This window comes from Folsomia candida, unplaced genomic scaffold (genome assembly GCF_002217175.1).
Source record: "Folsomia candida strain VU population unplaced genomic scaffold, ASM221717v1 Fcan01_Sc009, whole genome shotgun sequence".
Lineage (NCBI taxonomy): Eukaryota > Metazoa > Arthropoda > Collembola > Entomobryomorpha > Isotomidae > Folsomia > Folsomia candida.
This window is the reverse complement of record NW_019091201.1, coordinates 1,870,288-1,886,748: the sequence shown is the minus strand read 5'-3', so window position 1 is coordinate 1,886,748 and position 16,461 is coordinate 1,870,288. Positions and strand designations below refer to the sequence as shown.

Sequence of the window (16,461 nt, the reverse complement as noted above, 5' to 3'; positions counted from 1 at the left end):
TCAAGAGGAAGAAAAAAAGAGGGGTTCCAAAAATCTTTAGCTTTCATTCTACCCCACCATTCTTTCACTGTCCAGCCCGATTGGCAACCCTACCCTGGAAGAAAGTGACTCGATTTTTCGAAGCCTTTTTTTTCTTCAAAGAAAACTTGAAACATTCTCCGCGATCCTGGAACCACATCCAATCTGATCTTCTGTTCGATATAGTTCAGTTGGTGTGCTCGGCTGGAACCAAATATCAAATCATGATCCAAGACGACAAGAGAAAGACGTTCTCGAAGGCATGCATGCAACCAATAGGTCCGCTTTCTTCTTCTCTTCATTCTTATGGGTGTCGTTGTCATTGTCGTTACGAAAACTATTGGATTTCTATTGGTCCCTTTGCCTTGAGTCAACTTTGTTGTTGGGTCGAGGGGGATTACAGCGTGTAATACAATAGTCCTCCGCTTTCTCTCTTTTGGCACGTGTGTGTCTGTGTGACCATCAGGCAATAATGTAATCTCCCTTGGCTGCTAATACTGATGGAACGTGTTAAAGGGTGGCTGGCTTGATCGTTGCGCTTTCTCCACGATATGGTAAACTATGTGCTTTCTATGCGGTGTTATCTTTGTCCTCTTGGTGGTGGCATTGTCCAGCAGGCCAAAAGTTGTGTATGTGCAAAAAAGGGGAGGTTGAAGTTGAACTGAATTGCCGATTTCTACTGTAAACGACATTCAATTTTAAGACCATTGAATATTATGGGCCTTTGGAGCTTTCGCCTGCCTGCCACGGTGGAATTGTTGGCTACCACGTACATACAGTTTGAGGGTGATGGGACTGATCTACTTTGGATGGTTGTTGGGTGAGATGGGATCGACACTGGAAAGATCCAATATGTGTAATATGGGATCTCATAAAGTCACGTCTGGCTTTCATGAGCCATGTTTGGATCATGATCATGAGCGTTATTTGGGACAAAAAGTTGGAATTCTTGTCCAAATCAAATCCATTTATTTTTGTCTCCAACCTCAATTTGTTCAATGAACGGGTGTAATCTCAGGTTTTCGGGGAATCACATTGATGAGACGACGAGTCATTTGAAGAAATAGAATCATGTCTGGTAAAAAGGAGAGAATCATAAATTCCATCAAGCAATTTTTCCCAGCTTTAAAATCTAGGTGATATTCAGTCATACGTTATTGTTGTGGTTTGTCACATATGGATACAGTGGCATCAAGATAACCTTACCCCGCCGAATCTCAAGGCCATGCGCGCACAACGACAGGCTCGATCCCGCACAAATCGCCTAAAAACAGGGTCTCGTTCACTCTAGTGACCTTAATATTTGACCTCTTGAGGTCAAACTTGGCACACGGACTCGCAACCATATTCCCCAGGGTGGTTTTCAAGGATTTTGAGCTAGGTCACTTCAGTGACCTTCCAGAAATTACCAAACTTTTTGCATAATATTTGGTTTTTACACTCTAGTGACCTTAATATTTGACCTTTTGAGGTCAAACTTGGCGCACACATCGCCAATCATATTCCCTAGGGTGGTTTTCAAGGATTTTGACCTAGGTCACTTCAGTGACCTTCCAGAAATCACCAAACTTTTTGCATAATATTTGGTTTACATTTTTTCAAACTACAAAATACAAATACACCTCAGAGCCCAAAATAAATTTGTATTTTCAAAATACTTTGATTATTTTTTGCCAAAATACAAAATACAGTATTTAAATACTTTTTGAAATACAAAATACAATAATTAGTATCCAAATACTTTTTGAAATACAAAATACTCCACGCTTTATGGATTTAGTAGATCCAAAAAATTTAACATATTTCTTTACACTAGTAAATCTGATTTACTAATTCAAAAAAACAAATTAACCGAAAATTACATAATTGCTTGCTTATTTTCGAAGTGCTCATTACACTGTTTGTGCGATTTGAGAACAAAGGTGGATGACAGTGAAATGTCTAAATTAGAATCTCGTAGATCATATCAGATGTGTGTCAAGAAAATCAAGCCCTTCAATGTCCACCTCATCTTCCTCGTTATCAGAATTTTCGAATCCAAAAAATACTCTAAAGGCCTTGACGAAATTACTTCAGTTGTCAGTTACCGTTTAAACCTTCTATAAAAGTTCTCTTGTTTTCTCGCGTGTGCTCGTTCCGCATTTACTCGGTGGCAAGCTAGCGCGATTAACATAATTGTATTTTCGAAAAGTATTTTGTATTTTGAAGTGAAAATACATTTTTCCAATTGTAAAATACAAAATACAATTCCCAATACTGGCTCAAAATACATTTGTATTTTCAAAATACTTCGATTATTTTGAATTTAAATACAAAATACAAAATACGTATTTTGTATTTTCAAAATACAATTGTATTTAAAATACATGTACTTTTGACCATCCCTAGGAATATGGTTGCGAGTCCGTGGGCCAAATAAGACCTCAAGAGGTCAAAAAGTAGAGTGTAAAAACCAGAAAAAAAAAGTATTATACAAAAAGTTTGATGATTGCTGGAGGGTCACGCAGGTGACCTAGGTCAATATCCTTGAAAACCACCCTGGGGAATATGATTGGCAATGTGTGTGCCAAGTTTGACCTCAAAAGGTCAAATATTAAGGTCACTAGAGTGTAAAAACCAAATATTATGCAAAAAGTTTGGTGATTTCTGGAAGGTCACTGAAGTGACCTAGGTCAAAATTCTTGAAAACCACCCTGGGGAATATGATTGGCAATGTGTGTGCCAAGTTTGACCTCAAGAGGTCAAATATTAAGGTCACTAGAGTGACCTAAAGAGTAAAAACGAGACCCTGTTTTTAGGCGATTTGTGCGGGATCGAGCCTGTCGTTGTGCGCGCATGGCCTTGAGATTCGGCGGGGTAAGGTTATCTTGATGCCACTGTAACTCAGTACGAAATATGTTTGTGAAAATCTCATATTTTTAGCGCATCTATTTTCCGGCATGCATACGATATTCCCTCTGCGCTAATATTTCAGATAAAGCTGGCTCTCTCTTTCTCTGTATGTGGTTCTCTACTTTTTTTTGCTCCAATGGGATCACATAGAAGGATCTACGTTGAGACATTCTTCATCTTTTGTGGGAATTCCACCTGTGCCCTACTTTCATTGTCAGCTACCAATCAATTTTAGTAAAAAAAAGTCCGAATTTGCAATAAAGTTGAGAATTTCGAATTCTCCTTTTCTGCCCGAATTCATTGTCTTGCACACTTTCCACTCACTCTCACTCCTGGAAACTTTTCAACTTCAAAGTGCAGGTTGAATCCTTAGCGACTTTCTCTCAGCCGATCCCATATTAGGTTGCGTAACAAATTTGGCTGATGCACGTACTATCGTACGCTGCTGGAGACTCAATGAAGTCAAGTGGATACGTCCGTACGGCAAAAAGGGATAGCGAGACGAGGAAAAGGAATGGATAGCTGGCTACTACTATCCTGTGATGAAGATGAGGTTTGAATATGAATTTGGATGAGAAAGAAGGTACAGCACGTGGACCTTTGATGATGACCTCAGCAGATGAAAAGCACGTCAATTTATTTCTTGCCTGCTTATTTATCCACTACTATTGGAAAACTGGGGGAATAATATATCCCAACCCACGATGATGACTCTGGGCATGCAACAATCCACTTTTTGCCGACTATCAGAAAATTTGGGATTAATGGATGGATACCTTTTCTCTGATAATGTTTCATCCATTTATCAGACAAAGTATTCCCACCAGGATAAATACGAAGGAGTAGAAAGTGTGCAACCACATAGATAGATATGCCCTGCAGAAATGTTGCACATGGTGTGAACCCAAAATTTTCAAGGGATATCTATGTACATGCATGCATATATACCTCTGAATATTATTATTTGCTATCTACCATACAGTAAACTGGATAGCATATTATTCTTCGCAAGTCGTCTTTTCACCGCACTTTATTACGGAGAAGACCTTACCCAAACTTTCATCCTCTGCCTGCCTGCATACCGACACCATCACCCACCGAATAGTTGATTCCCTTCTTTCGCCATGATCCCGCACACTGATCATCAAAGTGCTTTCACTTCATTTTCACACTCCTTTCCCCACAAATTCACTCCTCTCATGCCTCTCCTCGGTTTGCGATGAGGGCTTTGAATTTTCAAAGTGCGATTTTACGAGGCGTTTATGAAGTCTGAAATCAATTGTGGATGAGGTGATCACAAGTCTATTTAACGCAAACAGTCTCATTCTTCCAGGGAAAGATGAAGTGTGAAAACAACGAGGAAAAGAGGAAATGGCATATTATGCCGAGTTGTTTTATAGAAAATCAAATTAAGTGTTGACTACGCGAGGACAAATTAGTTCCAAACAAGTCGAGAAGAGAACTTGTCTACCATCACCACGTGGTAGTGGAAAAGCTAAATCCTATTAATACCACTGCCTTTGCAAAATATTGGATAAAACTCTCTATTGTCCCAAATTCTTGCGGAATTTCATTCCCTTTTACATTTCCATTTAATTAAATCTTCAGATCCAATCACGTGGCACCAATATTTTCTGCCAGGCACATTTCCAATATTGATGGCATACCTTCGAGTCCTATCTTGTCTATAAATTTGACCCCGCAAAAAGCCATTGCTCATGTTTTTGCGCAATTTGACTCGAGTTTGGCTTCATTCCGGGATGGCTGTTGCACATAAATCTCACAATTTACAACAATGCCATGCGACCACCTTTATCGTCCTCATATCCAGCAGCAGCGGCAGCATCATCTCTCGCCCTGTTGGAAATGAATGGTTTTAGGAAGCACAATTGAATCCCGTGTGCCTCCTCCCGTACTTTCACTTCCTCCCACTTTCTCTGGAAAATAGAATTTCAAAATTTCCATAAAGAGACAAAATCCAAACTGCACACTGCTCGAGCGAGTTGTTGTTAGCTTCCTTCGTAAGTGAAAGTTGGCTTAATGTTGAGCTCCCTTTGTTGTATATCTACCTATATGAAACACATTACATTACAAGCATTACGGCTGAATTGCTCGATGCATAATTTATGACCGGATAGAACAGTTGAAACCGGAGCTGGATTTAAAATGTGCACCTCCAAAATTATCTTGCGTTGTAATCGGAGAGCTGTGTATGTATGCACCATGAACTTGGTTTTGGACGGTGCGTATTTTCGGTCGGTTGGCTCGTATGCATAATATTTAGTTAATATTACTTTCTCCGGAACAACAAAGAACACCCAAGCTCAAAATTGTATTGAAAAATATACACAGAGTTTGACAACTCGGCGTCCCTCATAACATAAACTATGCACCTTCGTGATTTCGCAAGAACCAAATAAAAAGTTACGACGAAATATTAAGCCTTTCCCCCGTAAAGGGTTCGTCTTTACAGAAAAAAACTAGCTTCCCAGCCTGCCTGCCTTGAAGTGCTTACTTTCTCCATCAAATTTGCCTGAAAGTGAACATTTATGCTGGAAACATCTGAGCCTTAAGAGAACGTACATAATATATGAAGTTGCGACTTTTCGTCTGAAAAAGAACAGTAAATAACGAGAGGCCTGGCTTTCTTCTTACGTAGCCAGCTAACTATTCAAGCGTCAACCCTACTACGACGTCACAAGATTCTAAAAAAGACACCAGACAGGTTTTGTTATTTTGTACACGTTGAGATTTTTCAATGTGGGTTTCAAAGCGTAAAACAGAACAAGTTTAAAGCTTTAACTCTGATCCAATTCGACTTATTCAATTTCTTTGGTGGATGAATTGGTGCTCGATTTTGTGTATTGACTTTGTAAAAGTATACATGTTCCATAACTGCGTGGGGTGGCTAGGAAGTGACAGGAAACGTGCGATTTATTATGCAATATCAAAGATTCAAGAAGATTCAATTTGTGTCCTGTCTCCACTGTCAAAATCCATGATGCATGCGGATTTCTCGACGACTTATGCATGCATGCATGGATGTATATGAAACTGCAAAATTTCCTCTGTGGAAAATGGAATGCTTGAAATGCCGGTTAGTTTTGAAGGTTTGGCATGTAGTAGCGGATTCTGACATAAAATGACATCACGCTTACCACGAAGGTCGTTTATAATCCTCGAATAAATTTCGGCTGGCTTTATATAAATCATGTTTACGCGAACTGTTATTGACCAAGGGATTAAAATTGATGTTTGGGGAGTCGCTTATTTTTTGTCTTGCTAGGAAATATTGAAATATTAGTGGGAACTTTGCTTCAAAAAAGCAAAGTATGCGATGGGCAGGAAAGCAAAAAATCTCGTCCCTCGTGTTAACATTTCTACAGGACTTGAAACCCTTCGTATTTTCAGCAGAACTGAATTGCTTGAATTTCTGCTGCTTCGTGATTTCTCTGTGAATTCATGTATCATCCTTTCTCTTCCTCGTCGAGAATATATCTTGGACAGTTTGAGACCAGAAAATCCGGAGGAACACATTTCCAGAATTTTAAGGCCACAGAGAAAACACATACATATACATGCCAGCAGTCATCCTCCCGTGTCACATATCGCCAACCAACACCAATCCTTCTGACAAGAGCAAGTCAGCAAAATTCACAACTAAAACAGAAACTATTTGCCCCAAAATTTCCAAAATGCGTTTCACAATTTACGTAGATAGACAGACTTTCCTTGCGAAATGATTTTGGTTGGAGAAAGTGAGCTGAGGGAATTAGAAGGGAATTTCGTCCTTGTGGTTCTATTTTCATTTCAGTCAAATTCTAAATCCCTTTGCATCCCGGACTTTCCGGCTCAAGTCGACCATGCAACTCAAGTGGAAGTAAGTTCACTTTTTGAATTTTGAGGCTCCCTTCCTTCTTCTTATTCTCCACCGTTCATTTATCCTTGTCGAGGAGAAAGTGTCGTTTCGTGACCTTTACGATTGCATTTTCACTACTATTGTTGTTCAAGAAGTTGGTTGGATGAGATTCCATACATATGAACGAAGAGAGTTGTACATACGCAGTCAATAGTTGAATGTTCTCGGCGGAAAGTTTTTTTTATAAAAAATAAACGATTGTTTGTGACACGATATGTATTTTGTTTCACTTTCTTTGTATTACTTTCTCCGCTCCGATTGATGTTGGCTAAGTGAATGATGGATCGAGAAGAAATGTTTGTTTTAGGCCTTTTAAGACGGCCTTATAGATTTACCAAGATGTCTGTCTGTCCGTCCGTCTGTGCGTCCGTCTGTGCGCACGATAACTCTCTTTAAACACAAGCTATCGACTTGAAATTTTGCATACTTCATCTTCGGGTCAAAAGTAAGGATGAGTTCGGAGATGGGCATGATTGGCCAAGTAGTTGGCCAGTGGGGGTCTTTTCCACCCAAATGTGTTGCCATTAACTACCAAGATGGTATTAATGCCATCTTAAAAGGCCCCGCAAAGTTGCTTGGAGTAGGTTTTTCTCATTTTCATTAAACGAATGACGGAAACGTTATTGGTCTGTCTCACCAAGAAAATCTCAGATTGCCCGTTCAAACCAATTATTTAGCAATTTGAAAACAATTCACTTTCATATTACATTTATTGCATTGGACAATCGTGATGACAAACTAGTCTCTTGTGCATAGCAGAAAATGATGCAGAATCTGAGTAAAAATTCCAGTAAAAATTCCATGAATTACTGCAGCCACGTTGTTCCATTGTTCTCTGAAAACTGAAAATAAGACAATAGCCCAACCCAAGTTAAATAAAGTGTGTAGTAAAAAAAAAACATATATAGCCGAATTTTTTGTCATGATTAAAATTCCAGAGAACAGATTTATGTTATGTATGTGTAAAAGTGTGATATACTTTCATACACAACTTTCACCGACCGAAATAGTCTCCGAAATCACACCAAAAAGACAGAATTTATTACAGTTTATTTTTCTGTGTGTGTGTACATTGCGTTAGTGGAAAATGGTTCACTGAAGAATTACAAAGCCCGTATTTTTGAAATGAGGAGACACACAATTTCTACTTTTCTGGCTAACGTGTCTCTCTCTTTTTCTTCTTTTATTATCCACAATTTACAGCTGTGCTTTCTTTTTTAGGATTTTCCCCATTTATTCACGAGATGACAAATTGCTCCTCATTTTCACCCTCATTAGTATCACCACCACACCACAGCAAAAGCAAGCCTGGTATAAATGGCTAGGGAAGAGGAGTGTCATGCCAGAGGGGCCGTGGTGAAGTGGATACTTTGGAATGTCTCCCCAAATTGCCTGCAGTTTAGGGCACAAACAAATACGCTCTCATTTTTGGCAGAGAAATGATATTATTATGAAATAATACCATTGTTTTCATTTTTGTCAGAGGCTCACAAAAAACAGCGCGACCACTTATTATTACACTTCTTGGGCAGCAATTTTTAATATAAAAATATTTACTAACGATATTTACGAAGAAGAAAATGAGACAAATTTAGCCGACAAACTCGCTGATAAGTAATTCAGGTGCATTAAACAAATCACTACATACAAGATTTAACTACATGAAGTAACATTTTCCTCCATTGTTCACAACAAGCTTTGAAATTCTGCGTGAATGAATGAATCCGCTACTTTACTCAACTTCTTTTCTTTTGACTTTCAATCCTCTTTTGTTGTCAGTGGTGGTTTGGTTACTTGGTTCCATTTCATCTCTGGAGCAGGCTTCCATCCAAATTTGTAATGCAGTGTGTAATACAAGATCTGAGATTGAGTCGAGATTCATCATCATCCATTCAAGCCAAAAATCTTAAGAAATATAAAACTTCTTAATTTCCTTCCCAGACCAGACCAGAGCTTTCTCCTACACTCACTTCACTCTTTCGCTCGCTCGAGTAGTGTGCCCATCAGATGGAATAAGTAAGACGCTTTAATGGAGTATCAGGATTTGCCGATAGACTTCTTACTTTCCTCAACAACATGATATTCTTATTCTTTATTGAATAATAGTCTCCGAGGGAAAAGTGTGCATGGAGGAAGAGAACTCTTGTTGTGGTTCGATCTTGGTTTTGGCAGGAGCTCAAGGCGACTTCAGTTTTGCTTTGATTGTGGATCTTCTTATCATCCGGGTTGGATGTAGACTTTATCTATGTAAGCGGAGTGAGTGGGTTGGATGTTTTGTTCTTCCAATACATGCGGCAGATGCTCGGAATTATATAATTTTCGGAAACAATGTTCTAAACCTAGAAATTGAGCAGGGTAGGAATCAATATCTTGATTAGTATTTATTCAGCTTACTTAACTGCATACAAAGCTGGGTAAAAAGTGAAAGGTTTATTTTAAGAAATATCTACCTTAAGAAGAAACTGAATTTGTATTTGGCAAGGACTTTCGGTCGTGGTTTTCTAACTATAGTTTTCTTTCTCAGAGCGAGTAGTTTAAAGTCTGCCACAACGGTGATCAGGAATCAAGAAAGGAGGACATCCAGGAAGACTTTCAAGTGTGATTTTATCTCTATACTTAATGGGAAGTCAAACTCGAGAGGAAAGTCTTGAGAGCTTGTGTGACGCAATTTTCAATGTCCCAGTAATTTCTACTCCCTCGAAGAATCTTCCCAACTTATCTCGCATCTGACTTCTTCTCCATCATCCGGTGGTGGTCGTATGAAGAGATAAATTTTGAGCTTTATTATGACGCTCTGTCTGACTTTTGTTATCTAATGTTTCTAACCTGGTCTTTTACGACTTGCTCGATCCTACTCCTCGTAGTAAATTTGCAATGCTGAAATCATACCCAACTTTTCCTATCAGGTGAAATCAGCTTGGAGCAAAAAGCAGAAAGTTTATGACCAATTCGAATCAGGACAATCGGCGTCGTAAAAAGTGATTATATTTATACGCGACACGTGCGTTAACCACAAAGAAAGGTGTACATTAATGAGTGTAATTAACGTGCATAATAAAATTCCAGTGTGGTTTTGGTATCAAATACTGACAACGGATTGGAGTATGGAAGGATTTTCAGTGGTTGTCATCATATATTGATTTACCAAACTGACATCATAGACATGGAATTTTCATGGAAAGCCTATGTCCCTAAGTTTGACCTAGTCTTGCGTAAAATCCTCTCCTGTCATACATAAAAATAAGGACAATCCCGCATTTCTAAGGATTTTGAAAGATTTCCCATTCGTCGTATAGAGTTTAATTATTTACCTGTACAGGTCTACCAACCAAGAACTTTTACCATCCACTTACTCAACTACGTACACACCGATCGTATGTCTGTCTCTGTTTTAAGGACAAGTTCTACCTACAGGTCTCGAGTGAGTAGTGTCTGCTTAAGCCCAGCCAGAGACCAAACTGCGGACGAGATGAGATGAGAGGATCCACTTGAAACGTTCTCAAGTGCACTTTCTCCTTCCAACCCATCTGCTTTTCTACTTCATCTCCAGGACAATCAAGTTCGTACGAGATTATGCGGAAAGGATGTCACATTGAAGGCGTGTAATTTCATTGGCAAACACGTCCACAAACAATTCAACTGTCTCACACAGCTTGGCGCAGGCTCTAAATAATCCTCTAATTGTGACGTGAAAAAAGTAGAGCTTTTCTTTAACCTTATAAAAACTAATTAATTTTGACCTGGATACCATTTAAAAACGGAATTTAAAATGGTTTCTATTGCTCTTGAGGGCGGACTTTCTGGGGTGCAAAATACCATTGAGACCGAGTTGTGGGGCGGTGATAAAATCAGTTGGGGACTGAATTAATGCAAACCGATTTTGAATATTCTGCTTATGCAGTTTTGATTTATTACGAACCAAGAACTGATTCGCGAACAATAATTAGAACATTATACACTTTTTGAACATGAAATTTCAATTATAAATCAACAATATAACTGAGCCAAATGGCACACACTATAAATTTTTGACATGACAGTGGGATTTGATTTTCATAGTAGTACAACAATTAACTAAACGAACAGTAAATCATCATCATTGATGACATTACTATCATGATTTTGGGATGCATTATATATTTCAAACAAGTTATTGTAATCGTAACGTGGTGAATTTTGTCCAGTGTTCTGTGACTCGTTGCGATCCGCTAGTGGCACTACTTGCTGCGATACCTGCTGCTGCGATAACTGCAACTATTTGTGAATACACTACATAAATTCTCAGCAAAGATAAACAGCATGTTCTCGACTTACCATTTCGTCATGATAAAATTTGAAACAGTTGAAGACGCTGCTACCAATGCACAAACGTTTCTCGCAAGCAAGGCACTTGAACTGCGTAATCGTCCTCTTCCCCAATTTTGTTTTGCAGTGGAAACAATCGGATTTGCTTGGGTAACCGTTTTCTTTCATAACTCGTTCTGGAATATGCATATTCGCTAAGGGTACTGAGACACGGCTTTGGGAAGGTCTTCCTCTTGGCTTCCGTGCTATGGGGAACTTCGTGAGAATGTTGTGGATTATTGATTATTGACCAGTATTCTTTATAAGATGATTTTTTAACAAGCGTCATGGCCAAAATAAGAGATAGAAAGCGCCAGATATTAGCAGCAGTGACTGGGGTCCAACCAATAAATGCACGGAGAGAGGTTCGCTTCACTTGCTCAGCGTATCTGTTCGACTCCACAGCTATCTTTTCGACCATGGAGTCATCAATGAATTTTCTGAGAATGTCTAGAGATGTTCCAAAGTGGTGGCGAAAATCATCCTTTACTTGATCATCTGGACCTTGGAATTATGCACGGGTGGACGAAATTCTTCATCCCAGTTTATGGTTTCATCCTAATAAGTAGAGCAAGGTCATAATCCGAGGAATGGTCACAAACGAAAAGAATATTAAACCTCGTCAATATCGCTGTCAGACTCGTCCTCAGCTTCAAAATCATCTTCTGAAGCAGCGTCGTAGTAGAGGTCGTCGTCATCACCTTCCGATATTTGCATAGCCATGATTTCCAAAAGTTGAGAGTACCTGTTGAAACGTGAAATAAATTTGAGTCGATATTCGAGGAATATTTAACATTTATGCACATACATATTACAACAAAATATACAACACTTATTGGATATTTTCCTATCTTTTCTGGAATTTTGGCTGGCTGTATGTTCAGCACGATGCAATTACTCCCCCAATTACAGCTCTCCCCTCAAAAATTGCAGTTCAAGCGTGAAGAAAGTCCAACGATAAATAAGGAGGAAAGAATGGAGCAGCTGAGAAAATTTTCTCCGTCACTTTATTTTTATTTTTTTCCTACACCTTATTGATGTAGCCCGGTCTCAACGGAATTCTGTAACCATACACCTTATTGGTGGAATCCGTCGTCAACGAGAAAAAGTTGGCCTACACCTTATTGGTGTAGTCCGTCGCCAAGGCGAAAAATTTGGCCTACACCTTATTGGTGTAGCAGGACAGGGTTTGAGTTTGACAAATAGTTGTTTCTTCTCTATGTTTGACCAGTCCAGCATTTCAAACCGGTTGTCACTTGATCATTATCGCTGGACATCAACCTTTCATTATTTGCATTGCATTGGTTGGTGGTGTCAACCAGAAAAAAATTGTCTGACATTAGAATTTCAGACAGCAGTGTCTGCACATTTTCTTCTTGAGTTGAGTATAAAACCAAAATTGTTACAATTTCAATTTATCTGTAGTTTAATCACGCCGATTGTGAAAAATTTTGTTGTTTGACATTAACCAAAGAATATCCAGATATAGACGCTCCCAAATTTGAAGGTATGTGAGTGAGATTCTCCAAATTTTAATAATTTACAAGATTCATCAACCCATTCTTACGTATTATACTCACTTTTGAGACCCATAATGGCCCATCGTCACCTTACGACTCACTCCTCAGATTAGGAATGAAACATTCACTTTTAATTATTTCAATTTGGCACTGACTCTGTCCTCCCATTTCCATTATCGTAATCATACCGAATGTCATCTTACTTTGTAGGAACTGTGGGCACTTATCTTAACAGCGGGGGTATTAAATGTTAATGAAACCTATTCCAGCCCGACTATTCCGGCCAGTTGTCTCAGCAGACTCGTCATTTTAACCTTATTATATACCCTGTGAATTACCACCATTAACTTTACAATAGCTGAAAGTGAGCAATACTCATATTAGGAGACAAAGACTCGCACTCACCATTACGTAAAAAAATTTGGCATGATTTGTTTCTTCTCCTGACTTGACGAATTCCATTGTCAGTTGGTGAAAATAGGGTGAAATTCTTCTCAAGTATGTATCGTAAAATTTACGGAGCCAAGGGACAGCATGGCACCATATAAATCTAAACGGGGGCATTTATCTCGAGAATTTTCATGGCTGGGGTCGATTGGGTTCGCAGCCAGGTTTTCAAGCCCTGCTTACATATGACATGTACACGAATATTCAAGTCTGCTGTATGTACATTACGCGTGTTATATAATACTCTTCTTGGCCTAAATTATTATTGCAGTGCAGATTTACAACCTCCATTTAAGCCGTAAGAGAGAGAGAGGGTGGTGTGCTGAAGAATTATGGGGTCGCCATTCCCGTTAAGGTAGCACATGGCCTAAAGTACTTTTACTCGTACTTGACGACGACTAGGAGCGCCTTGTGACGTAGCAAATGTCACCCCCAATTTTCTTGACAGGATCAAGAGACAGATTGTACACCCTTCTTCTTCTTCAGAAGCTTAGCAGAGGTCGAGGACTGTTTGAGGCCCAAATTACACAATCCTGTAATAAATTATGCCTGTCAGAGGCCATTTGTGAAATTTAGTTTAGATTACGAAAATGCAATGCTGACAGACGCTGCTGTGGTGTGGTTAAGTCCCTCGGCATTCAGATAAGTACTTAGTTAGAAGACGTCTTTGTGCTGGCAGTATGGTGATGATGATGACGAATGTAAGATCAAGTGCCGAATTTCCATTTTATCAGCGGCAGCATCCTTCTCGTAGAATGAATACGAGTTAATCCCGAATTTAATCCTTTTCCTTGCTTCCGGTTGACAGGACAGGTTCCGGTCTTTTATTCGGGCATAGTAGGACTTATCAAATGAGAAGAACCTGACCTGTAGTGAGCTCCTGAAAAGCTCGTTCGTGAATTCCACGAAAGTGGAATGTTTAACTTTGTAATTTAATTAAGTGTTGTGTCTAATTACGATATACTTGGAGAGTTGTTGGGAAAACAGCGGGCAGAATTAAGCCTTTCTATACATACATACATACAACTATTTCTGCTTATTTGCAACAAATTTTAGGACACGACGGGTAGTAACAGGACGACAACCAAATTAAAGTCGTGGTAGTCGTGACGGTACTTAGGGCGAAACGAGGAGGAGTATTAGCCAACCAAATTATCGTAGTCTGACTGAGAGAGAGAAAACGAAGAAGAAATGAAAGAATGGAAACTTGATACATCTTTTCTTGCTAGATTACACGAACCAGTGACTCAACTGACAAGGATTCAATTAACAGAGTTAGTAGCTTCATCCTTATAAATGAGGGGACTTTCTCCTCCAAACTGACACAAGTGGCAAGTCGCTCGGCATATAAGTACAGATCTCATTTTATAAATTATCGCACAGCTCAAACTTTGACATCGGATTGGATCTCCATTTTTAACTAGGTCTCAATCTATTTACCCGCAAAATGACTTACTCCTCATTTTATAAAGAAATTCTCCGAAATTCTGTGTAAGCACCGAATTTCTAAAGTTGGTCGCTTCTCTTCTCGAGAGAATTACTTTATCCATGCGGGTAAACTCTTCACCCTCTTTTTTTTATCTCGAACCGTGTGTGTAAGAACTCTCTCATGTTATTCTTTGATGTGTCTCAACTGCATTAAGAAAAGTGCAACGTAACGTTTAGGCTGCATCCGCTTCACCACTTTTCCTTGATTTGATCCTGATACAAATGGGAACAGCATTATCATCAAGGGGAAAAATAGCGTTGGAAGAAGACAAATGCCTCCAGAGTCTGAGACAGACCGGGATTGATCTAGCGCACATTTTAGATCTTGGTGGACAAGCAGAAGGAGAATGTGGAGACGCAGTGGAACTTTTGAACACCCTTGATGGTAAGCAGGAATTGAAGGAAATGTAACCAACGAAAATCTTGATTGCTCTAAACACAAGGATTTGCAAGTCAGTGGAGCACAAGAAAGCTCTTAATCCTTCCGCCACCTTAGAGTTTTCCCTCCTTATTCGAAACCCTCTTTCTCCCCCAAAATCCAACCAAATGTAAAATTTCACAGTGCCTTGTTCTCCGTCTATCAGAAGGAACAAGAAGTGGATGTGATTTATTTTCAAAATTCTCTTTAATTCATTCCTACCACCACAACTGCTAATGCATGTTTTGCTAATGAGCCGCCGCCTCTCCCCCGAAATTTATGCAGCTCTGGTTGCGCCATGCTTACTAATCTGGCCGGGTTTTTATATACCAAACCGACCACCGCCGCCACCCGGGTAATTAAAATTTGAAACTTCTTGCAGGTAAAAGAAGTGAATTTAACGTTGAGGTTAATCCTTTAAATTATGGAGAATCCGTAATTTCCAAAAGTGAAGGAAATCGTAACTCTGACGAGAAGAGGAAGGATAAACCACACAGGGTTATTCGCTGCATGGAGCTGAAAAGCAGAGAAAGTGCGAAAAAGTCCTTCTGCAGTAAGAAGACTGCTGCTTCGCGAGAAGATTTATTCTCCCAAGATGCACAATTTCAAGTAGTTTCGTCTAATTCCTTTCCTCATGAGACGACCGGTTTAACTTTAAATCCAGGCCGGGATGACGACGACCACTCTGACGACGACTTGGTCGGAACATTAAGACGAAGACTGAAGAGGTTTCCGTTTTATTTCCAGTCTTTTATTTTACGTTAAAAGGACGAAATTTTAAACTCAGCAGCCTCAATTGTGTTGAATTGGGGATTATACTTTGTTGTGGAGAAAAATGGGCTGGCTGTCAGCCGCTGTCTCAATCAGTCCTCTTGACGATGCAATTAGCCGTTACTTTGTGGTTGACGGTTGAGATTTACAGAGTTTTTTTTTCTCTATGACTGAGAATTATTTAAATGAAATTGAAGTTACAGTTTAAAAAAGAAAAGAAACTTTCAGCACTTATTTTCCAGATGATGTCTTTATCGAAAATACAATTTCAAGTCTGCCCAATTTTTCTTTTGGATGTTCATAAAATACAAGAAGTATGTAGTTACTTTCCCCATCTGCGACCTTAGGTGATTCCAACAACAACCTTCCCTCGTATAAAATGATATGCTCACTCACGTCGTTTGAAACCCATTCGAGTAAAATTTCAAAAGTTTGGCAATCTTAAAGATTTACTGATACCATTGATGTAGCAACTTTCACCATCAAATTATCAACCATGAAAGAACGATTTGCTTTTAGTCAGGTAAAGTAAAGCACCACGACTTCTTTACTTTTATCCCGATAATAATCTAGCTCCGATACTTGAGAGCTGAGTGAATAAGTGTCCTCTGCCCCTGAATTGGATTGTGTCGAGGTGAAAGCAA

The 16,461-nt window shown here is 39.2% G+C and overlaps 1 protein-coding gene and 1 long non-coding RNA gene across 5 annotated transcripts in view; one reads left to right on the top strand and one right to left on the bottom strand.

Moving 5' to 3' along the window:
- The window catches only part of LOC110854105 (solute carrier family 35 member F2), a 28,783-nt gene that overhangs the window by 1,842 nt on the left and 10,480 nt on the right, over positions 1-16,461 (top strand). The window contains exons 1-3 of one of the 4 annotated variants that reach the window (XM_035854934.1): positions 12,536-12,680; positions 14,806-15,013; positions 15,429-15,774. The exons of 1 other annotated variant lie outside the window; for it this stretch is intronic. In XM_035854934.1, the coding sequence (XP_035710827.1) occupies positions 14,851-15,013; positions 15,429-15,774 (509 nt within the window). In that variant the 5' untranslated portion in view covers positions 12,536-12,680; positions 14,806-14,850. Of the gene's footprint in view, positions 1-12,535; positions 12,681-13,127; positions 15,014-15,428; positions 15,775-16,461 lie in introns of those variants that run through there. 2 more of the 4 variants (XM_035854936.1, XM_035854933.1) reach the window with 2 other exon arrangements.
- LOC110854317 lies at positions 10,708-12,261 on the bottom strand. The gene is made up of 2 exons (XR_004835545.1): positions 11,792-12,261; positions 10,708-11,731 (listed from the first exon to the last, which is right to left on the bottom strand). It is a non-coding gene; the product is annotated as an uncharacterized LOC110854317 (long non-coding RNA).